General features: G+C 43.9%; 1 protein-coding gene across 3 annotated transcripts; it reads left to right on the top strand.

Moving 5' to 3' along the window:
- Positions 1 to 38: 38 nt before the first annotated feature.
- LOC137528063 (carbohydrate sulfotransferase 4-like) lies at positions 39 to 23,235 on the top strand. Of its 3 annotated transcripts, XM_068249314.1 has the most exons (3): positions 39 to 248; positions 9,625 to 9,697; positions 20,973 to 23,235. In XM_068249314.1, the coding sequence occupies exon 3, from the start codon at positions 21,033 to 21,035 to the stop codon at positions 22,167 to 22,169; it is 1,137 nt and encodes a 378-aa protein (XP_068105415.1). In that variant the 5' UTR covers positions 39 to 248; positions 9,625 to 9,697; positions 20,973 to 21,032; the 3' UTR covers positions 22,170 to 23,235. The 3 variants fall into 3 exon arrangements, with proteins under 3 accessions (XP_068105415.1, XP_068105416.1, XP_068105417.1); XM_068249315.1 differs by lacking the exon at positions 9,625 to 9,697; XM_068249316.1 differs by lacking the exons at positions 39 to 248; positions 9,625 to 9,697 and adding an exon at positions 12,068 to 12,122.
- The last annotated feature ends 438 nt before the right edge of the window (positions 23,236 to 23,673 follow it).

Genomic DNA, 23,673 nt, shown 5'->3' with positions numbered 1-23,673 from the left:
TAATAGGTGCCTGGGAACTGAAGGTCATAGACTGTCACTAAGAGAAAGCTTGTCAAAGGCTTTTACAAGAACACGTACACCTCACCACAGCCCGGTGCTACCAAACAAAGGCTATCTGCGTGTCTTATTTATAAGTCTGCTTTTCGAGATGCCTCCATCATTACAGCACACGGCGACTGCTGAGCTACTTCAGAGGAGGACCTTAGGACGGACATAACTCAAAGGAGGACCTCAGGAAAGACATCAAGGTAAGAGACTTTCCAATCCCGTCTTACTGAAACACTTCGGCCATAGGAGAGATCTCTCAGTAGAAACCATCAGTCTCTCGAGGCTCAGCAATGGTGAGGTTAGGGGCCTCGGGAGGAAATGCAGACATTTGCAGACAGGAGTGAATTTTTCCAAATTCAATGTGCACAAAAATATACAAATTTGTGTACATTTCGCAGTTTGTCAGGTGTATCTAGGTCAGTGGAAAAGCCCATTTAACGTACTTTACAAAGATTCTGATCCCCGATTGACCTGTATTTTTCTTAACTCAAGCCAAAGTCCCTTACCGTGACACTTCTGATAATTGTAGTTCTGCTAAAGCTAATTCTTCTTGCTGTCATTCACCTAATTGTAACCTAATTCACCAAACTCCAATTCTGCTTATCCTGGTTCACCTAACTGTAACCTGATTCACCGAACTCCAATTCTGCTTATCCTGGTTCACCTAACTGTAACCTAATTCAACAAATTCCAATTCTGCTTATCCTTGTTCACCTAACTGTAACCTAATTCCCCAAATTCCAATTCTGCTTATCCTGGTTCACCTAACTGTAACCTAATTCACCAAACTCCAATTCTGCTTATCCTGGTTCACCTAACTGTAACCTAATTCACCAAATTCCAATTCTGCTTATCCTGGTTCACCTAACTGTAACCTAATTCACCAAACTCCAATTCTGTTTATCCTGGTTCACCTAACTGTAACCTAATTCACCAAACTCCAATTCTGCTTATCCTGGTTCACCTAACTGTAACCTAATTCACCAAACTCCAATTCTGCTTATCCTGGTTCACCTAACTGTAACCTAATTCACCAAACTCCAATTCTGCTTATCCTGGTTCACCTAACTGTAACCTAATTCACCAAACTCCAATTCTGCTTATCCTGGTTCACCTAACTGTAACCTAATTCACCAAACTCCAACTCTACTTATCCTGGTTCACCTAACTGTAACCTAATTAACCAAACTCCAATTCTGCTTATCCTGGTTGACATAACTGTAACCTAATTCACCAAACTCCAACTCTACTTATCCTGGTTCACCTAACTGTAACCTGATTCACCAAACTCCAATTCTGCTTATCCTGGTTCACCTAACTGTAACCTAATTCACCAAACTCCAATTCTGCTTATCCTGGTTCACCTAACTGTAACCTAATTCACCAAACTCCAGTTCTGCTTATCCTGGTTCACCTAACTGTAACCTAATTCACCAAATTCCAATTCTGCTTATCCTGGTTCACCTAACTGTAACCTAATTCACCAAACTCCAATTCTGCTTATCCTGGTTCACCTAACTGTAACCTAATTCACCAAACTCTAATTATGCTTATCCTGGTTCACCTAACTGTAACCTAATACACCAAACTCCAATTCTGCTTATCCTGGTTCACCTAACTGTAACCTAATTCACCAAACTCCAATTCTGCTTATCCTTGTTCACCTAACTGTAACCTAATTTACCAAACTCCGATTCTGCTCATCCTCACTCACCTAACTGTAACCTTATTCCCACTAATGATGCCATCTTCATTGTACAATTTTAGCAAATGTATATACTACTGTAGTAGAAGGGTAAACTGAGTAAATAGCATTAAAGAGACACTGCAGCGGAAAAAAATGTATGATATTATGATTTGTATGTGTAGTACAGCTAAGAAATAAAACATTAAGATCAGATACATCAGTCTAATTGTTTCCAGTACAGGAAGAGTTGAGAAACTCCAGTTGTTATTTCTATGCAAACAAGCCATTAAGCTCTCCGACTAAGTTAGTCGTGGAGGGGGCTGTTATCTGACTTTTATTATCTCAACGGTAAGTGAACTGTTTACTTTTTCTCTGCTAGAGGAGAGGTCATTACTTCACAGACTGCTCTGAAAGAATCATTTTGAATGCTGAGTGTTGTGTAATCTGCACATATTATAGAATAATGCAATGTTAGAAAAAACACTATATACCTGAAAATAAAAGTATGAGAATATTTTCTTCGCTGCTAATCTTCTAGTAATTATTCATAGTACACAACCAATTCATTATATCATATATTTTTTTTTTCGCTTCAGTGTCTCTTTAAGAGGTACTTTAGGTCTACCGCTAGTGTTGGGCGAACATCTGGATGTTCGGGTTCGGTGTGGTTCGGCCGAACATGCCCCTGATGTTCGGCATGTTCGAGCCGAACCCCGAACCCAACCCGAACATGTCCCTTTGGGGCCCCTATAGGGTCCCAGCATAAAAGGAGAGCATGCCCCGCGCGCGTGGGGGGGGGGGGTCGGAAATGCCCCCCACCCCTCCCCGCTAAGCTCTCCCTTCTGCCGGTACCCTATAATTAAATTTAAGTGCCCAAAAGTACCCGAGGAGGAGGAGGGCAGGAAGAGGGAAGCCGGAGTTCTTGGGCACTAGTACCATCTGGTGCTTCCGCCCTCTCTTGACGCACTTCCTGCTTGATGACTTCCTACATGATGACACGTACCCTCGTACGCGTCATCGCGGTACTTCTGCGCACTCTTGACGCGACTTCAAATGTAAACAGGAAGTGCGTCAAGAGAGGGCGGAAGTACCAGATGGTACTAGCGCCCAAGAACTCCGGCTTCCCTCTTCCTGCCCTCCTCCTCCTCAGGTACTTTTGGGCACTTAAATTTAATTATAGGGTACCGGCAGAAGGGAGAGCTTAGCGGGGAGGGGTGGGGGGCATTTCCGACCCCCCCCCCCCCCCCCCCCCGCGCGCTCGGGGCATGCTCTCCCTTTATGCTGGGACCCTATAGGGGGCTATGTTCGGCCGGACACGGCTGTGTTTGGCCGAACAAAGAAGGCCTGTTCGGGTTCGGGCAGCGTGCCCGAGCACCCTCCCGAACACCATGAGGTGTTCGGGGGTGCCGAACCGAACCCGAACAGGCCAAAATCCGGGCGAACCCGAGCAGTGGCGAACACTGTTCGCACATCACTATCTACCGCATATTACATAGATAATGGTAATATTGTACAATAAAGATTGTGTCTTTAATGTGTGCCTTTACCCTAATTCTGCAAGCCCTCATTCTCCTAACTGTATCCTAATTCTCTGCACTCTAATTCTGCTAGCACACATTCTCCTAACTGTATCCAAATTCTCCACACTCTATTTCTGCTAGGCCTCATTCTCCTACTTGTAACCTAACTGTATCCTAATTATTCACAATCTAAATCTGCTAGCACACATCTTCCAAACTCCAATTCTGCTAGCACGCATTCTCCTAACTGTGTCCTAATTCTCTACACTCTAATACTGCTAGCACCCATTCTGCTAGCTGTATTTTAATTATCTGCACTCTAATTCTGTAAGCACACATTCTCCAACTGCTAATTCTGCTAACACACATTCTCCACACTCTAATTCTGCTAGCACACATTCTCCAATTTGAATTCTAATCTTCCACACTCTAATTCTGCTAGCAGTGATGCTCAGATACCCCCGATCATGGATTCAAATAAATCCGTCCACGGCGGAATCAAAATTCGACCAAAGTCGTGATTTTCAACCGGATTTGAAATGGCCTTACGAATTCGGCCCAGATTTTACCTGTGATTGCCTCTAAAATCCGGAATCACGGGCCGTGATTCGTGATCAAAAGCTTGCCAAAACCCGCTGACTTTAGCGGTTAATAGCAAAGCCTCCTTACATGGTCGAAACACCATAGATATGTTAAGAAGAACAGTGGGAACAAGAGGGACACTGCTCAGGTGTCATTTAAAATGACAGTTTAGCAATGAAAGGGAAGAAAACAGCATTTTTATTCCTTCAGTTCTCAAAGATGGTAGGAGCTGGATGACAGAAAATGAGTCAGGAAAGAGTTAACTAAGGAAGAAAAGAGACCACTGCTACTAGGAAAAAAAAGGAAAACAGTCATAGGATTAAATAAATTAACAACTGCTGCAGTCAGTGTCAAAGCTGTAAAAGAGGTGAAGAAACTGCAGAGCTCACTGATGTTTGGGAATGCCTGCATTTAAACTCAGCGGAACTTAGTTCTGTCTGCTTTGTAATGTAAATCTCTGGTATTTCTCACATCGATCTGTAAGTCTATCATACAAAGGAATGGATTATCAGGTGACCGTTATGATTGATCCTGATTGTTTTAACACATCAGGAAGTGAGAGAGAGATGCAGGGATTGGGGAACTCTGGAATTCAGCTATTAGTGCAGAGCAAGGCGCTTTGAATAGGACGGTGGTAGATCCCAAAAAACGGCATGTCTGAAACTTCGCATTTAACGCCCCAAAAACGCCTGGGTGTACGAGATTAGCCTCCTTAATGCTAATTTCCAAAACCCTAACTCTGCTCATCCTCAATTTCTTACTTTTAGTTCTGGTAGCCCTTGTTCTCGAAAAACTATTCTTAACACTCCAAATCCTACTTTTACTAATTCTAATTCTCCTAGCCTTGAACATATTCTCCAATCCCAAAATCAATCATTAAAACCTTACTTTTTCTAACCTTTATTCTCTTAATCCTAAATCTCCAAACCCTAATTCTGCAAATTCACAATTTCCTAACCCTATTACAAGTATTGGCCAATCAGAATGCTAAAAATTCTATAGAAAAAGCCTCCTCAGAAATTGGAAAACAGAAAACCGAAAATTACCAAAAAACTTGGTAATTTTAGCCCTTGGAAGGATTGGACCAATCAGAGTCAACTCGGAATTATTTAGCCAATCAGAGAATGAAAAAAAATGACCCAAAAAAAAAAGACTCGTACGAAATCGGAAATCCACGTATTATTATTATTATTTCCCTAGCCCTAATTACCCAAGACCAAATTCAGATAACCATCACTCTCTTAACCCCAACACTAATTCTACGAATCTTAATTCTATTGATATTAACTCTCTTATCCTTACCTCTAATTCTCTGAACCCTAATTCACTTTTTTACCTTTATCTCTAATTCTCCATACACTCATCCTAATTCTTCTAAACAATAACAATAACAATAATATTTATATAGCGCTTTTCTCCCTGGGGACTCAAAGCGCTGTGACCCTGCATTATGCAGTCTCAAAGGCTAGGGAAAAGAGGTGAGTTTTTAGCCTTTTTTTAAAGCTGTCCAGAGAAGGAGCCTCTCGTACTGATTGTGGAAGTGAGTTCCATAGAGTAGGGGCTGCATAGGAAAAGGCCCGAGCACCAAATGTTAAGTGTATCCTGGGAATAACCAGCTTCATCTTGTTGGCAGAGCGGAGGGTGCGTGGAGGGGCATAAAGTTCCAATAGATCCGCTATGTATTTGGGTCCCATGTGGTGTAGAGCCTTGAATGTCAGCAGGCAGATCTTAAAATTGATTCTCCATTTTACTGGCAACCAGTGAAGTGTTTGCAGTACTGGGGTGATGTGTGAGCTGCGGGGGGCATTGGCTAGGAGTCTGGCTGCAGCATTCTGTACTAGCTGTAAGGGGCGCAGAACCTTATCTGTAGATCCGATTAACAGGGCGTTGCAGTAGTCTAGGCGGGAGGATACAAATGCGTGAACCAGGGCAGGTAGGTCTTCAGCTGGGATAAGGTGTTTTATTTTCGCTATATTTCTTAGATGGAAGAAGGAAGACTTGACGACAGCTGATACCTGCTGTCTGAGTTTTAGATTTCCATCCAGGATCACCCCAAGGTTTCGCACAGAGTCTTTATACTGTACAGTATCTCCCCCAATTGCTAGTTTGAGGTGGTGAGCGTTTTGAACTTTATCCATCATGTGTGGACCACCTACCACCAACACCTCTGTTTTGTCAGAGTTCAGCCTCAGCCAGCTGGTGTTCATCCAATTTTGTAAATCCACTAGACACGCATTTATGGATGCTGATGGGTCTTGGGTGCCAGGCTTGAAGGACAGATACAGTTGTGTGTCATCTGCATAACAATGGTATCCTAAACCATAGTTCTGGATTATTTTGCCCAGTGGGAGCATGTAGACTGCAAAGAGTAATGGTGATAGTACAGAACCCTGTGGAACTCCATATGGGCATATTTATGCAGAGCTGCTAGCAGCACTTTCTTTCTGTAGATTTTTTCAGATCAAAGTATTTACAAAGTGGAGTTGTAACTTTCCATTGTCTCCAGACATCAATTTTGCCAACCCTCATTTCCCTAAACCTAACGCTAATCTTCCAAATCCTAATTCTCTAAGCACTTTATTATCCTACTCCTAACCTTTTTGCCAGGGGCTAGCGGTGTAATTAATGGTTGCCAGGGGCTAGCAGTGTAATTAATGGTTGCCAGGGTCTGTGAGATTAACACAAAAAGCTGTGCAACTGTTCTATAGCAAAAAAAAAAAAAAAAAAAGAATATATTTTAACCCAGGTTTAAATTGATTAGTCTGTTTTTAAGATGCATATATTTCCATAAAAAATTGCATAAACTCAGAAAAAGTTGCATATCATTGATCATCCCTATTGCTGATACAAATCCTGCAATACAATTGCAGTGTGTCTACTTCCTGCTTTCATGGAAGCAGGCATATTGTTAACATCCTGTGTTTACAAATTAGCTGCTGCTGTGGCAGAGGAGATTCCTGACTGAGCTGACACAGCTGACAAATCAAATTACAGTTGTGGTTAGTCCCAGATGAGGGAGAATTAGACAGGCTGAAGTCTCTAAATACATACAGGGTGCATTCCCCTCTGTTTTCCTTCTGTCCTGTGCAAGAGTTCAGAATTAGGTCCACTTTAAAGGCTATTCAGTGCATTTTTCACACTGTTGCAATTTATTTGCACAAGACTCTATGGGCTCGATTCACAAAGCGGTGCTAACCCAGTTAGAGACTTTAGGCGTGATAACCATTGCACCATGCTGGTGAAAAACCAGTTTAGGCGTGATAAGTTTAGGCATGATAAGTTTAGGCATGATAAGTTTAGATAAGTTTAGATCGCGCACAAAGTCCCACACGCAAAGCAGCGCCATTAAACTCTTTGCGAAGTGCACCAGACTTTGCTAGCGCAAAACTTTTGATCAGCTGTGCACTGCGGTGCTAACCCAGTTGGTGCTTAAACTTATCACGCCTAAACTTATCACGCCTAAACTTATCATGCCTAAACTGAGTTTAGGCGTGATAAAGGGCTTTTCACCAGCGTGCTAACTGTTAGCACCGCTTTGTGAATCAGGACCTATATATCCCTTTTGCATCAAAATAATTAATTAGAAGGAGCACTCTAAATTAGTAATTAGAGATGGCCCAAACGGTTCGAAAGCGAGCTTGTTCGCGCGAACAACTCGAGATCGCGTTCACGGCCGAACGTGAACTTTATGCGAGTTCGACCCGCCCCCATACTACATCATTGGGCTAAACTTTGACCCTCTACATCACAGTCAGCAGACACATGGCAGCCGATCAGGCTGCACTGCCTCCTGGACCCCCTTCCCCCTTATAAAAGGCAGCAGCATCGGCCATTTTCTCACTCTGTCTGCTGCTGATATTAGTAAGAGAAGGGAGAGACATTGGAGAGATAGGGAAAGCGATAGTTAGGAGGTCTGTTAGCTTGCTCCTTGCTGATATTTATTGCTGAAAAATGCATATACAGCCCTGTGTGTCACAGCTGGCCCTTGCTAATTGCTATACTGTGCCAGGCCCAGCACATTCAATGCCTACCTTTTCACAGCACCTGTCTGCTGTGACTGCAGCACATTGTATTATAATACCAGTCACTGCATACCTTTCAGTGCATCTGTGTGACAGCACACTGTTTTATATATCAGTCAGTGTGCATACCTTTTCACTGCACCTGTGTGACTGCACATTGTTCTACCAGCAGTCACTGCATACCTTTCACTACACCTGTATGACTGCACATTGTTCTACCAGCAGTCACTGCATACCTTTTCACTGCACCTGTGTGACTGCACACTGTTCTACCAGCAGTCACTGTATACCTTTCACTGCACCTGTGTGACTGCACATTGTTCTACCCACAGTCACTGCATACCTTTCACTGCACCTGTGTGACCGCTCATTGTTATACCAGCAGTCACTGCATACCTTTCACTGCATCTGTGTGACAGCAGGCTGTTTTATATACCAGTCACTGCATATCTTTTCACTGCACCTGTGTGACTGCACATTGTTATACTAGCAGCCAGTGTATACCTTTCACTGTATCTGTGTGACTGCACATTGTATTATACCAGCAGTCAGTGTATACCTTTCACTGCACCTCTGTGACTGCACATTGTGCATGGAGTTTGCCGATCTGCAAGGGCTTCACATTACTTCCTGTTAAAACAGGATCAGAGACCTCCGGTGGTGAATGGAGGTAATTATAGCTGCTGTCACCGCCGTTGCTGACACTTAGATATATGCAGGAGGGGAGCGCAGAGGGGAGAGCCTGAGGTGAGAGAGGGGGGGGGACTGTCCCCCCTCCCCGCTGATGTGCAAAGCTGTCCCCTCATGCTGCGACCCCTCCTGCCCCCCCCCCCACCAAATGGCCATGAGCGGGCCCCAAGGTGGGGTGGAGGGGGGGCCCGCTCAAATTCTTGCAGGGGGGCCTGGGGACTTCTAGTCACGCCCCTGCATGCCTGCCTAATTTTTCTGGCTGCACTGAGGCTGCAACAACAAAACAAAAGGCATGTACATGTGTCAATTCCCCTTTGTGATCCTTACCTTGCTGCGGTGAAGGGGCTTGCGTATCACAATGAAGCAATGACCAGCTATATGAGTGTGTTGGGGGGCACACCCAAGATAATAAGGTCGTTGCTTCATTGTGGACAGACTAAATTCGAACAGCTGGACAGTCACTGTTGTTCTGTCATTGAGCTACCTCAGCCCGACCATAAGGGCTTGAAAGCTGTCATCGCCTGCACTCTCGCCATCATGTGCACCAGTCCAGCACGACCATCACTACACAAACAGCTGTTTGCGGTGCGTTACACAGTGCGTTTGGTCTGTCAGTGTGAAGCAGTACACTAATTACACTCCCTGATTGATGTATACACATGCAAGATGTTTTAAAGCACTTTATGCCTCCAATTCAGCAATGCAATGTGATTTCTGCCATTAAAACCCTGCTCTGCGTCAAATACGTAATTTCCCCCGGGACTTTTGGTGTGTATCCCACTCATCCATGCCCCACTCCAGGTGTTACACCCCTTGAAACATCTTTTCCATCACTTTTGTGGCCAGAATTAGTGTTTGTAGTTTTGAAAGTTCGCCTTCCCATTGAAGTCTATTGCGGTTCCCATGGATTGCGCGAACGCAAAGTTTTGAAGAAGTTCGCGTTCGAGGTTTGCGAACCTAAAATCGGAGGTTCGAGCCATCTGTATTAGTAATTTATATAACAGTTTTAACCCCTACTATTTTTAATGCTAACGCATCTGTTAAAAAATTGTTTGATAAAAATATCCATTTTCAGGCACTGATTATCTGACGAAGTCCCCAGAAACGCTTGGTAGTTGTGCTTTATTAAATGTCTGCATCCATTGGAGGTAAGTGGTAAGCTACATGCCTTTCTTTTATTGTGCTCAATATATATTTAGATTTTTTATGTTTTTGTATGTATACTTTTTCCACACAAAAAATACTAAAAAAAAAAAAAAATACAAAAAACTAGCAGGTGTCTCAAACAAACATCAGAATCAAAATCAGAATAATTTATTTTGCCAAGCATAACTGGGTCATACCCGGAATTGGGTTTGGCACAATACAAGGCTCAGGAATAGGACATATATAGATCAGGGATGGTCTTAGTCAGCCAACTTCGCTACGCTGGAACTACTCGTAGTTTTATGCAATTACGCTTCACAAAATTACGGCTTCAAAATAAAATATTCGCTTTGTATGCATTTCGTAGACTACGCGCTAAAATACGCAATTACGCGTAGTGCGAAGCGTAGTGTATGCGGACGCTTATGCCCTTTTGCGGAAAACTTTCCGCATTAATTCTTCTTTAAATGCTTTTACCGGGAACTCTTCTATGCGTACATTCCCCTTTTTCAATGCGTAATTTTGTAAGCATACAATCGTACACGGAAAAACAGACGCGAGTATCGCATTCGTAGTTTACTTCGCAATACATATGTAAACTACGCATAGCAGGTGTACTTCGCTACGTGTAAATTCATAAGCGTAGTTTTGAAATTTCGTCTATGAACTACGATGTGTAGATGCAAACTACGATGTGTAGATGCAAACTACGATGCGTAAATTCGCACTGGAGTAGTTTCTGCTCATCCCTGATATAGATAGCAAGAGACATACAGAGACATAGCATGCAGTTTACCACAGAGAGCAGCAGTAGCAACAGTCAACGGTTCCAAAAATTGTGACATGAAATGGGACCGAATGGTTTAGTTTAGAATGATTAGTCCAGAGTGATTTGGTCCAGCGGACCGGCTGACTGGTTGGCCGTGACACAGCCCTGGCCTCGGCTATTGGTGTGGTTCTCTGATGGGAGCCTGTGGAGGGAGTAGAAAGTGTTTCTTTGTCTAGCATAGGGTACTGGGAAAAAAAACACAAAGACAACTGGAGCCCAAATGGTGCAGTACATCACAAGTGGTAGAGTGTATAGAAAGAAATGTTCTACGAGGGAATACTCAATAGGGTGGGTTTGCACGAGCGGCAACTGACCACTTCAGGCATGTGGAGTATCTTATACCTGACTCCACTCATGTATATCAGCAATCCTGGAGTTGGTCGCTCTCTAGTGAAGAATCACACGCACTCTGATACCTGTAGGGTGGTGGGATTCCACCTCGGGTCTGGTGTATGGAACTCACCAGGCAATGGGGGGGGGGGGGGGGGAGTAAGGCACAGAAGAGGGTAAAGAGGTGCCCAATATGTATAAAATACTCTAAAAACACTAAAAATAAAGAAAATTGAGGTAGCTTACCTCACCGACGACAACTCACTTTTGAGTAGAAATATTTAATAATAAGCACTGGCAACTTGTTTCGTGGGATCTAGCCCACTTCCTCAGGCCAAATAAAGGGCCGCTGCAGTCAAATAGCCACATTCGGGGTGCCAGGAAGTGGGCTAGATCCCAAGAAACACATTTCCAGTTATTATTTAATATCTCTACTCAAAAGTGAGTTGTCGTCTGTGAGGTAAGCTACCACAATTTTCTTTATTTTTAGTGTTTTTAGAGTATTTTATACATATTGGGCGTCTCTTTTCCCTCTTCTTTGTCTAGCAGTCTTGGCGGAGATGACCCAAAGCCTCCAGCCTAAAGGAAGCAGGCTGAAGCAGCAGTGGCCTGGGTGAGAGGGATCATTGGCAATTCTAAACGCCCTGGAGCGCAGTCTTGTGTGATGATGGGCCAGTCAAGTGGGGGGAGGGGTCTCCCAATGATTCTCTCTGCTGACCTGACCATCCTCTATAGTTTATGCCGTTATGTCGTTGGCAGTGGAGCCGGCATACCAGAACAACATGTAGGAGCAGAGGAATCATCAAATTTTGTTACAAATCTAAGAATGCTTTTATTCCTTACTATACACAGTCCCCTTTTCCCTTTACACCTGTAGTGATGGTTGCCACTCCATCCATACGTAGTATTCAGGAATGTTGTCCATTGGTATCTGGTATGTAAATACCTTATAATGTGAAATTCCCCCGAGCCTGTACAGAGTGTGGAACCTTTGATAAGTGGCTTGTACCCTCAGGCTGTTAGAGAGGGGAACACAATACAGTGTGGGAGGGGAACTGTACCTGTCTCATCAGGCTTCCAAAATAATGCTTGGGAGCGACAAGGAATATAGTCGAAGAACAAGAGAATCTTGTCTGGTTAGGCAACAGGTGGAGGGAGCGCAGGATACTGCAGAAGTGGAAGACATGTGTGCCCCGTCAGGCTTACAGTCTAGGTGGCCAGTTACATACAGAAGGAGAGGATAAAAGTCCACTACCATCAGGTGTAAGGTAGGCAATAGGCATACACTGTGTAATATATTATTATTATTATTATTATTATTATTATTATTATTATTATTATTTATTGATTTTTTTATAATTCTGACATAGCCTTACAGGGTTAACCAGGAAAATAACTGATATTTCCCAGATCAAAAAAAGTATGGGTAAAATGTTGATCATTATAGGGCAGCAAGGTAGTGCAGTGGATAGCATTCTCAGCGCTGGGTCACCGGTTTGAATCCCAGCCTGGGCACTATTTGCAAGGAGTTTGTATGTTCTCCCCGTGTCTGTGTGGGTTTCCTCCGGCCACTCAGGTTTCCTCCCACATCCCAAAAACATACAGATAGGTTAATTGGCTACCCCCTAAAATTGGCTCTAGACTACGATAGAGATATATATATACTGGATATAGGACTATAGTAGGGAATCGGGATTAGGCTGTGTGAGCCCCTCTGAGGGGCAGTGAGCGACACGACTATGTACACTGTAATGTTCTGCAGAAGATGCTATATAAGTATATAATATAATATAATATAATATATAATAATAATATGGTAGGGCATTAGACTATGACCAGTGGCGTACCTAGGGTATTTGACACCCGGTGCTGATTATCCACAGACACCTACCCCCCCCCCCCCCCCAAAAAAAAGAGGAAAATTAGTGAGCATGACAGGTAGTAGAAGGATTAGATTGTGCTCTCCTCTCAGTGACATGACTATGTACTCTGTAATGTGCTGCAGAAGATGGTGCTGCTATATAAGTACATAATAATAATAATAATAGTATTGTAGGACATTAGACTATGACTGTGGTAGGATTAGATTGTAAGCTCTGAGGACAGCCAGTGACATGACTATGTACTCTGTAGAGTGCTGCAGGAGATGTCAGTGCTATATAAATACATAATAATAATATGGCAGGACATTACACTATGATTATGGTAGGATTAGAGTGTGAGCTCCTCTGAGGACAGTCTGTATGTAGCAGTTTGTGGGTTTAGGTAGGTAGGTAGCGGTAGGTAGCAGTGTGTGGGTTTAGGTAGAGATGGCACCGGCAAACGGTTCCAGGCGAACTTTCGGTGGTTCGCATTTGCCAGCGAAGGTGAACTTTTGTGGAAGTTCAGTTTGCCCCCACAGTGCGCCATTAGGGTCAACTTTCACCCTCTACATCACAGTCAGCAGGCACATTGTAGCCAATTAGGCTACACTCTCTCCTGAAGCCACTCCTCCCCTTATAAAAGGCATGCAGCGCTGGCTATTACACTCACTCGTGTACCTGCAGTAATTTGTGAAGGGACAGCTGCTGGCAGACTCTAATAGGGAAAGATTAGTTAGGCTCTCGTAGGCTTGTTAGCTTGCTCGTGGCTGATTGTTATTGCTAAAATAGCACCCCACAACAGCTCTTTTGAGAGCTAATGTTCTCCTGATGTGTTTTTTTTTTTTTTTGTGTTGCCCACTGACACTGCATTATACAGCCCTATCTGTTGCAGCTGGACCTTGGTAATTGCTATTACTGTGCCAGCCAAACCCTGCCTAACTACCTATACTGGGATACCTACCTATGTCTACCTAACTACTGGGGCACCTACTTACCTATACGGGGACACCTACCTATGCCTACCTACCTACCTATACTAGAGCACCTACCTATGCCTACCTACCTTTACTGGTACTCCTACCTATGCCTAGCTAACTACTGGGGCACCTTCCTATGCCTACCTACCTATAATGGGACACCTACCTATGCCTACCTACCTATACTGGGACACCTACCTATGCCTACCTACCTATACTGGGACTCCTACCTTTGCCTAGCTAACTACTGGGGCACCTATCTATGCCTACCTACCTATACTGGGACTCCTATCTATGCTTAGCTAACTACTGAGACACCTACCTATGCCTATCTACCTATACTGGGACACCTACCTATGCCTACCTATCTATACTGGGACTCCTACCTATGCTTACCTACCTATACTGGGGCACCTACCTAGGCCTAGCTAAGTACTGGGGCACCTACCTATGCCTACCTACCTATACTGGGACTCCTACCTATGCCTAGCTAACTACTGGGGCACCTACCTATGCCTACCTACCTATAATGGGGCACCTACCTATGCCTACCTACCTATACTGGGACACCTACCTATGCCTACCTACCTATACTGGGGCACCTAACTATGCCTACCTACCTATACTGGGACTCCTACCTATGTCTAGCTAACTACTGGGGCACCTATCTATGCCTATCTACCTATACTGGGACACCTACCTATGCCTACCTACCTATACTGGGGCACCTACCTATGCCTACCTACATACAAGAAGATAATAAGGTTGTTGCTTCATTGTGGACAGAGCAAATTTGATCAGCTGGACAGTCACTGTTGTTCTATCATTGAGCTACCACAGCCCGGCGACCATATGGGCTTGAAAACCGCCATGCCCTGCACTCTTGCCATGGTGCACACTAGTCCAGTACGGCCGTCACTACGCAAACAGCTGTTTGCGGTGCGTTACACAGTGCGTTTGGTGTGTCAGTGTGAACCAGTACTCTAATTACACTCCCTGATTGATGTATACACATGTAAGATGTTTTAAAGCACTTTAGGCCTGCAATTTAGCATTTAGTGTGAGTTCTGCCCTTAAAACGCTGCTTTGCGTCAAATCCAGATTTTTCCCCAGGACTTTTGGCGCCTATCCCACTCCGCCATGCCCCCCTCCGGGTGTTAGACCCCTTGAAACATCTTTTCCATCACTTTTGTGGCCAGCATAAATGTTTCTAGTTTTCAAAGTTCGCATCCCTATTGAAGTCTAATGCGGTTCGCGAAAGTTCGCGCGAACCGAACCTTTCGTGGAAGTTCGCGAAACGAAAATCGGAGGTTCGGGCCATCACTAGGTTTAGGTAGGTAGGTAGCAGTTTGTGGGTAGGTAGGTAGGTAGCAGTGCGTGGGTTTGGGTGGGTGGTTAGGTAGGTAAGGTTTAGGTAGCAGTGGGTGGGTGGTTAGGTAGGTTGGTCGGTTTAGGTAGGTAGGCAGCAGTGGGTGGTTAGGTAGTAGAGTGGTTACATGTGGGTTTAGGCAGGTAGCAGTTAGTGGTTATTTATGTAGGTAGGTAGTATTTCTCTCTCTCGCTTCCTCCCTCCTCCCATCAGACCTGCAGATCAGCGCGGCGAGCAGGGACTGACCTACGATCAGCTGACTGACAGAGCAGCGCACAGTGTGCAGCTGCGCGAGTCAGTTCATATGCAGGAGGTGAGGAGTGACGTCACTTCCGCCAATGAAGTAGTCGGGTCTCGCGTTGTCTGTAGGTCTGTCCCGGCGCTCTCCGTGCTGATCTGCAGGTCTGATGGGAGGGAGGGGAACACAGGTGGGCAGCCCAGCCTGAGGCCCCTGCAGGGATTGAGGCCACAGGCAAACCTAGCATAGCAACAGGGACGGCAGCACAGGACTCCACCATGAAGACACCTGGGGCGGGCCGCTCTTGCCGCTTGACGGTAGGAACGCTACTGACTATGACTATGGTAGGATTAGACTGTGAGTTCCTCTGAAAACAGTCAGTGACATGACTATGTACTCTGTAAAGTGCTGCAGGAGATGTCAGTGCTATATAAATACATAATAACAATATGGTAGGACATTAGACTATGACTATGGTAGGATTAGAGTGTCTGAGGACAGTCAGTGACATGACTATGTACTCTGTAATGTGCTGCAGAAATTGTCAGTGCTATATAACTACCAAACCAAAACTCAGGTCACAACAAATCACATGCTTACCTATGGAGAGGGAAGCCTCTGGGTCCTGTAGAGGCTTCCCATGCTGTCCTCCAGTCCCCTGTTGCCACTCGCAGACCCTTCATACATTTCTTACAAGGGCTTGTTGGAAATCTGACTGGGGCCATGTTCTTCTTCAAGCACGAGTGTGGCTGTACTGTGCCTGCATAAGTACGGCTGTGCCTGTTCGGTAAGCTGGAGCTGCTTCTGCATGAGTGGCTTTGTGCTCCTGCGCAGGTGTGCCGTGCTTACGTGGCTCCACCCTGACCACGCTCATGCCTGAAAAGGAGCATGGTCCCGATGTTCCGGAGGGTCCCGGACAGCAGCGGTGGACCAGAGGACAGCGTGGGAAGCCTCTGGAGAATCCAGATGATTCCTTCTGTAACCCTCTAAAAGAGGGTCCCAAAAGTTTTGCTAATGTATTTCTATGTGTGAGGTAACTTTAGCATCTAAGGCTAAGTTTCGCCTTAGATGCTTGTCTGTGGAACCAACGCATGGGAGAGGAGAGGAGGCAATTGTCGCATAGACTGTTGCTAAGCGCCAAAGCACACAGAGCAGTGGAACTTTCCAGAAGCCCCATGCGGCCTGTCGGAAGCTACAGCGCAGGCGCAAAGCTAGAAGGGTGTAGCCGGAGGGAACTGGCTGAATCTAGCCAGAGCGGGCCAGAGAGTGGAGAGAGGAGAGGAACTTGGGAGACAGGAGCAGCTGTGAGGAGCGGGAAAGGAGGCCACGAACAGAGAGAAGGCCACAGCAGTCACCCCGGAGACTAAGCGGGGATCCGGCGGCCATGCAGTGACTACAGTGGAGCAAGTAAGGCAGAGGCAACCTGGCCAGACAGTGACCAGAGACCAGAGGCAGCTTGCACTGAGTCCATCCGAGCTAGTTCGGACAGAAAGGACCCCGGCAGCCAGATGAGTGCTGAGATAGAAATATAGCAACCCAGAAACTGGAGAGGCCAGATCTGTTCAAAGTACTGTTACAAGAGACTGTTTGTGTGCAAAAGCTTTAAAGATACAGAGACCTTGTATTGATGATACAGTTGTTGATGCAAGATAGAGCTGCCCAACTAAAGTGAAGAAATCTTCTGCCACTTATATAAAGTGTATTGAGAGTAAAGGCCTTCCTGTCACTAGAGACATTAACATCCTCCATAAGTACCCCGCAAAGCTGATACAGCCCTCACTTGCATTAAGTCCTGTTATAGAGACATTGTTCCCGTCAAGTACTCTTCCGTGCTATGTTCTGAAGTGTTACTGAGAGTTTGATACAAGAAGTGCACCAAAGTGTGATTTAAGCATATTCCTTAAGTACACAGTCCTAAGGAGACTGGAAATTACTAAGGTCGTGATAGTAAAAGAGAACCTTTCAGTATTAAAAGAAGATAAGTGAAAAAGGAGGCGTTGCATTGCATCTTGTGATACTTAAGTGTGCTACAGTAAGAAGTGAACTGTCATCTGACCAAGATACAGAAATATGATAACAGAGGCGCCAAGCAGAATAAAATTAGTTAAAATTGTTAAAAAGGGGGAAGTGGGTGGACTCACCTCCCTTCTGAAAAAAATGGCCGGACAATGGACAGGTTACTTACAGTCTAAAGTAACATTTATTAGTAACTCCAAAAGTGCAACGCGTTTCACGGGTAACAGTCCCGCTTCTTCAGGCAAACGATTATTTGGAGGGTGCAAAATCAGGTCATGAACCAGGTAGAGCGCCTCTGACATCATATTTCAATATCATCTAGTCCACCCTTGGTGGAGGGGTGTATCCCCATTTTCTCCTATCTACAGAGAGCGACTTTTTAACCTGAGCGGGGTCAGGTTACAATTCTCCCCGCCGGCCTTTCCAGTGGTTGCCTTTGTGGCGACCCACCCTTGTGAGTATAATCATCTCATTTATTCACAACAGACCTCTCCATATTAACATACTGCACCATATTGGGCTCTCGGTTTCTCCCCCATTTTCAAGCTGACCAAGATACAGAGTTAACTTACTTGGAGTACAAGTTGTGCATCAACTCTAAATTAGAGCTTATTCAGCGTAAACGTCAAAGTGCACTAAAAGGGAGTTATATTGTGGGAGAGTGATTTGGGTGGCAGAGCTGGGTGCATTGGTCACTTTATCTTTTATTTTGTTTACTTTTATTTTCCTAACCTTTTTGTTTATTTGATTTATATTTTATTTTGTTTGTTATTTTGGGAGGCCCTATCCAGAGAGGTGTGTTAAGAGTAAAGTGGGTTTGTGGTGAGATATTATCAAGGATAAAGAGTCTAAGAGATATTTGAGCAAGGTGAACATCCTTTTGGGATCAACCAACGAACTGTGCAACTATACAGTACCATCTTAAGAACTGTCACGAATTCCCCCAAGGTTTTGCTGAGCAATATAGCATGGACTTGGTTGCAAGGGACTGAGAACTGTTTAAGAACTGAAATTGCTCAGTAGACCATCCCCTTCCCCAGCCCACGTCCTAACAGTGGTACTGTGATGTAAACATGCTGTAAAGTGATTGATTGTGTACAAGAAGACCTTTGTAGCTCAAATTTCTTATATAATTTGTATGTAACTTAACCTTTTTATTCCGCAGCTTTTACTGGTGCACGGCTGTGAAGACTTGGTGATTGTGTATTTTGACCTGTGATGTGCAAGGGAGGTGTGTTGTGTTGTTGAAGTGTTACAGGTTGATTGAAGCTGACAGTGACCACCGTTAGGTTGCAAATAAATCTTTAATAATTTAATCTGAGTCAGTGTCTGGTGGATTTGGTGCTAACGTTTAAATCGGGTTACACTTCTCCTTAGGTATGTGATTTTTCACCTAAACTTCGGCTCGGGTTTGCTTTAAGGACAGACTTGGGCGAGAATACGGCATGTGTATGGGAGTTCCCTAACTTTCCCTAACACGACACCCAACTGCCCCTAGACAGCATTGTTCTTCTATTCATCCTGACCACCGAAAGCCACTCTGTGATACACCACATGCCTCCTTCCCTGTTCATAGACGTGCTTCTAGCATCTAGGCTAGTCACACTTCACTCTGTCACTCTGTACAGAACTAGGCCCCAAACTGCACCTGAGCTCAGCAACTCTCCATTGCAGCTTTTGGGAAGGTTTAGTGCATCTGGTCGGTACAGATGCCCCCCATTTTTTGGCTCTGCGTTCGATTGTTTTTTTCTTCCTGGTTGAGCTGTGCAGAATTAGGCAACACGGCCTGATGAAGGGCGCATACAATTCTTTACAAAAGCCTGAAACGAGCATGTGTCGTTGCCTTGAAGTGTAAATGCCCACAAAGCTACAACCATTGTTGTTTCACACCAACCAATGTGATTCTAAAGACCTACTATTTGTGATATTGAAGAACCACTTTTTCTATTTTTGTATATGTGTCAATAAAGTTTTTTCAGAGACTTTTTTGCCTGTCTGAGATTGCATTGCAATATACTTTAGTCCTTTTCAAAGATATAAACAAATGTTGAAGGGCAAGGTGGATTGCCCTAAAAAGGACTGTGGCTTTTTGATCCTCCACAATATAAAGGATCGTATCCCAGAACCTGTTTTATAAAGCACTTTGTACTATCACAGTCTCTGTAATAAATCAACTTATCTCTCTCTTGTCAGACTTGTGAGCCTGTGTCTGGAAGGCTGCCAAATTCTTCAGTGTTGTGGTTCTGCTATGAACTCCCCCTTCCAGGCCCCTCTATGCACACTGCCTGTGTGTTATTTAGATTAGAGCAGCTTCTCTCTTATCTTTTACAAGCTGGATAAAGCGTCCTCTGAGCTGGCTGGGCTTTCACATACTGAAGAATTACAGACAAGGGCAAAGCTGTTTGCAGGAAGAAACAAGCAGCCTGAAACTTCAGTGCATGAGAGATGCAGGGGGAAAGAAACACACAATGATCTCTTGAGATTCAAAAGGAAGGCTGTATACAGCCTGCTTGTGTATGGATGTATTTTCTATGTGTGGACATACTGTACATCAACCTACTTCCTGTTTTGGTGGCCATTTTGTTTGTTTACAAACAAACTTTTAAAAACAGTTTTTAACCACTTTTAATGCGGCGGGGAGCGGCGAAATTGTGACAGAGGGTAATAGGAGATGTCCCCTAACGCACTGGTATGTTTACTTTTGTGCGATTTTAACAATACAGATTCTCTTTAATATAATGAGTCCTTTATGTACTGTTTAATTGTTATATTGTGTATCTATTTTATTGGCTGTGTTCTTTGAGCTATTGTCAAAAACAGAAAAAACAGATTCCTCTTAAGTGTGAACTTACCTAGCCAATAAAAATAATATTCTGATGCTCGTTTTGATTGTCTTAGCTTTGTGGAAAGAAAGATATGTGCTCATCTTATCGATGCAGCAGTCATGGTCACTTCTGGAAAGTCCACTGGTGTCTTGATCTTATGCCACTTTCATGAGATCTGCAGTCTCTAGCATGGTGGCCCTTGTCAAATATGGTCAGTGTCATCTAGATTTTTAAAAACAAGGAACACCAAGAGCCCCAATAGTGTAATATGTACTGGTAAATGGTTACTAGATAGAGTAAATATTAATACTCACAAACCAGGGTTACCATTAGGCAACCACTGTAAAGGCAGGTGGGGAGATTTTCCTGACCCCACTCAGGAATAAGAAGTCGCTCTCTGTAGATGAGAAAAAGGGGTTCAACCCTCCACCCAGGGTGGACTCAATATTATGCAGGAGAACAGAGGCGCCAAAAGGATAAAAGGAAGCTAAATGAGCTTAAAAACCAAATTCTTGGTAAATAACCAAGAAAATAAGTCACCTAGATTTTTGTTTCTGGTCAGTGGCATTCCCACTGTCTACCAGTCCAAGTCATTTCCCTTTCTCATTGTCTTAGTTAGTGGGATGGTGTTGGCATAAGGTTGCAGTAGCTATGGCTATTTTTGGCAAGACGTACTGGGCCAGGTCTTACTGCTGCTGTCACCAGGGTACAAACCTTTCTTTCCACCGGTAGATTTTACTTTTTCCACTTTTTGAAACATATTATTGTACACTCTGTTATTCTCATTTACTAACCTTTTTGTTATGTGTTTTGTTTTTGTTTTTTTTACAGCTTTTCTTCCCAGTCTATTCTTTTCTTGACTTCAAGTCAGCCTGGTTGTTCCTGCTGAGGATGTTCTCACGTGTCAAATTGCTCTCCTTGCTGTTTATATTTTTTATGATCTTCTGCTTACTTCAAATCCTTTCTATCAAAAGTCCTTCCATTTCATACTCCCCATCTTTAACTCTGAAAAAGAACCCCGTCCACCTCCTGGTTGTGTCATCTTGGAGATCGGGTTCCTCCTTCGTAGGTCAGATCTTCAACCATCACAGTGATGTGTTTTACCTCTTTGAGCCTGGACATCCTGTCTGGATGAAATTTCGAAACGAGAGTTCGGAGCTACTCCATTACCCTGTAAGAGACCTCCTACGATCTCTCTTCACTTGTGATGTGTCTCCTCTTCGGCAGTACCTTCCCAAGGGGGGAAATTATATTGGTGAATTGCGTTTCTTTGCAGAATCTCTAGCTCTTTGCAGCCCTCCAGCTTGTTCAGCATTCATCCCCTCCGAAGGCTATGACCGTTTCAAGTGCTATCACCGATGTAAAGATATTTCTCTGGAAACAATGGCAGAGAGGTGCAAAACACACAGCCATGTGGTCATGAAAACAGTTCGGATTTTTGACCTTTCTATTCTATTGCCCCTTTTTCGGGATTCTGCTCTCGATCTTCGGATTCTGCACCTTGTAAGAGACCCTCGAGCCATTGCCTTTTCAAGGAAATATTTTGATCTCGAAATTGAGGATAAAATTGTACTTAGGAATGAAGGAGACAAAAATATAACAATAAGCAGAGTCATGGAGAAGATCTGTAAATCTCAGGTCGACATCAACAATGTGGCCAAAGCAGCTAAAGCTTTGCAGGGACGGTATATGGTCATTCGCCACGAGGACCTCTCCAATGATCCTCTTCAAAGCATTCAGCAAATTTACAGTTTTGCCAGTCTTTCTCTAACCAAAGACCTGGAACAGTGGGCTTTCAATGTCACCCACGAGGAGGTGGAGAATTACAATGGTGTCATGACCTTTTCACGGGAGTCCTCACAGGTGACCCAAAAATGGAGAACTAATCTGGACTTCAGTTTTGTAGAAGAAATTCAACAGAACTGTAAAGAGGCAATGGATCTGTTTGGCTACTTAGCAGCAAGATCCCCGACTGAACAGAAAAATACGGATCTGACTTTGGTTAAAAGGAAATGGTCATTAGTATGAACTAAGGGCAGTGGCGTAGCTAAGGAGCTGTGGGCCCCGATGCAAGTTTTACATGGGGCCCCCCAAGCACTCTTTACATGACAATTGATACGGTGCACCAAAACCTGCCAATGGCAACCACAGTGTCAGAGGAGCAAGAAGGGGATGGGGAACAGTGTGTTAATGATTACCACTATTCAAAGTATCTATAGAAGTGATTATTATGAGCACAGGACCAATAGAGAGCTAATACTGTGGTTGAGGGAGGGACCTTCGGGGCCCCTCTGGCCCAAGGGCCCCGATGCGGTCGCTACCTCTGCACCCCCTATTGCTACGCCCCTGACTAAGGGATTTGGCATGAGGGTTTTCGAGGGGACATTTATTAAGAGTGTCTGAGACAAAATATTGTTAGGTTTTTAGAAACCCAAACAGAACTGTCTAAGACATCTTAAGAAATCACTAGATAGCGCAGTTTCCTTCTTAAAGGATACCCAAACTGACATGTGACATGATGAGATAGACATGTGTTTGTACAGCGCCTAGCACACAAATAACTATGCTGTGTTCCTTTTTTTCTTTCTCTCCCTGAAAGAGTTGAATATCAGGTATGCAATTGGCTGACTCAGTCCTGACTCAGACAGGAAGTGACTACAGTATGACCCTCACTGATAAGAAATTCCAACTACAAAAAACATTTTCCTAGCAGAAAATGGATTCTGAGAGCAAGAAAGAGGTAAAAAAAGGGGAATTTCTTATCAGTGAGGGTCACACTGTAGTCACTTCCTGTCAGGACTGAGTCAGCCAATTGCATACCTGATATTCAGGTATCCCATCATATCACATGTCAGTTCGGGTATCCTTTAAACTGTTCTAAAATAAGAGGAGTTAGGAAGGTTTTTCACACAGTGCAGTGTGTAAGAGAAATTGCTGTTGCTGAGGTAACCAACACATCTGCTGTATTGATACTGGCAGGCTCTTAATGAGGAATTCATCCTCACAAGTTTGCCTCAGGCAGCAAAAAGTCCAGACTTAGCCCTGGTCAAATACTAATAAACAATTTGACCCACAACTTAGACTATGGCCTCAATTCACTAAGCTTTATCAAACACTTTACCGAAAGTTTGATAATTTACCTTATGGGTAAAATCTAATTTTGAATTCACTAAGGTGTTATAGATTTATCCAATGTTTTATCGATAAAACGTTCAATAAATATATAACACCTTAGTGAATTCAAAATTAGATTTTACCCATGGGGTAAATTATCAAACGTTCGGTAAAGTGTTTGATAAATCTTAGTGAATTGAGGCCAGTGTTGTAGATTTTAGCCCTTTACATGACTGAGTTTGATACCCCCCGTATTATTATTATTATTAATATTATTAATTTGTACAGTGCCATCATATTCCGTGGCGCTGTACAAAGTAAGAAACGAACATGGGGAACATAATAATACAGACAATGGTGTACACCAATATACAAAATATTCTCACAAACTGCATATCAGGGCAGTTTAGCAAAAAAA

Source organism: Hyperolius riggenbachi, chromosome 8 (assembly GCF_040937935.1).
Source record: "Hyperolius riggenbachi isolate aHypRig1 chromosome 8, aHypRig1.pri, whole genome shotgun sequence".
In the NCBI taxonomy this organism is placed as follows: Eukaryota; Metazoa; Chordata; class Amphibia; order Anura; family Hyperoliidae; genus Hyperolius; species Hyperolius riggenbachi.
Note: the sequence above shows the minus strand (reverse complement) of the source record. Positions and strands in the feature narration are given on the sequence as shown.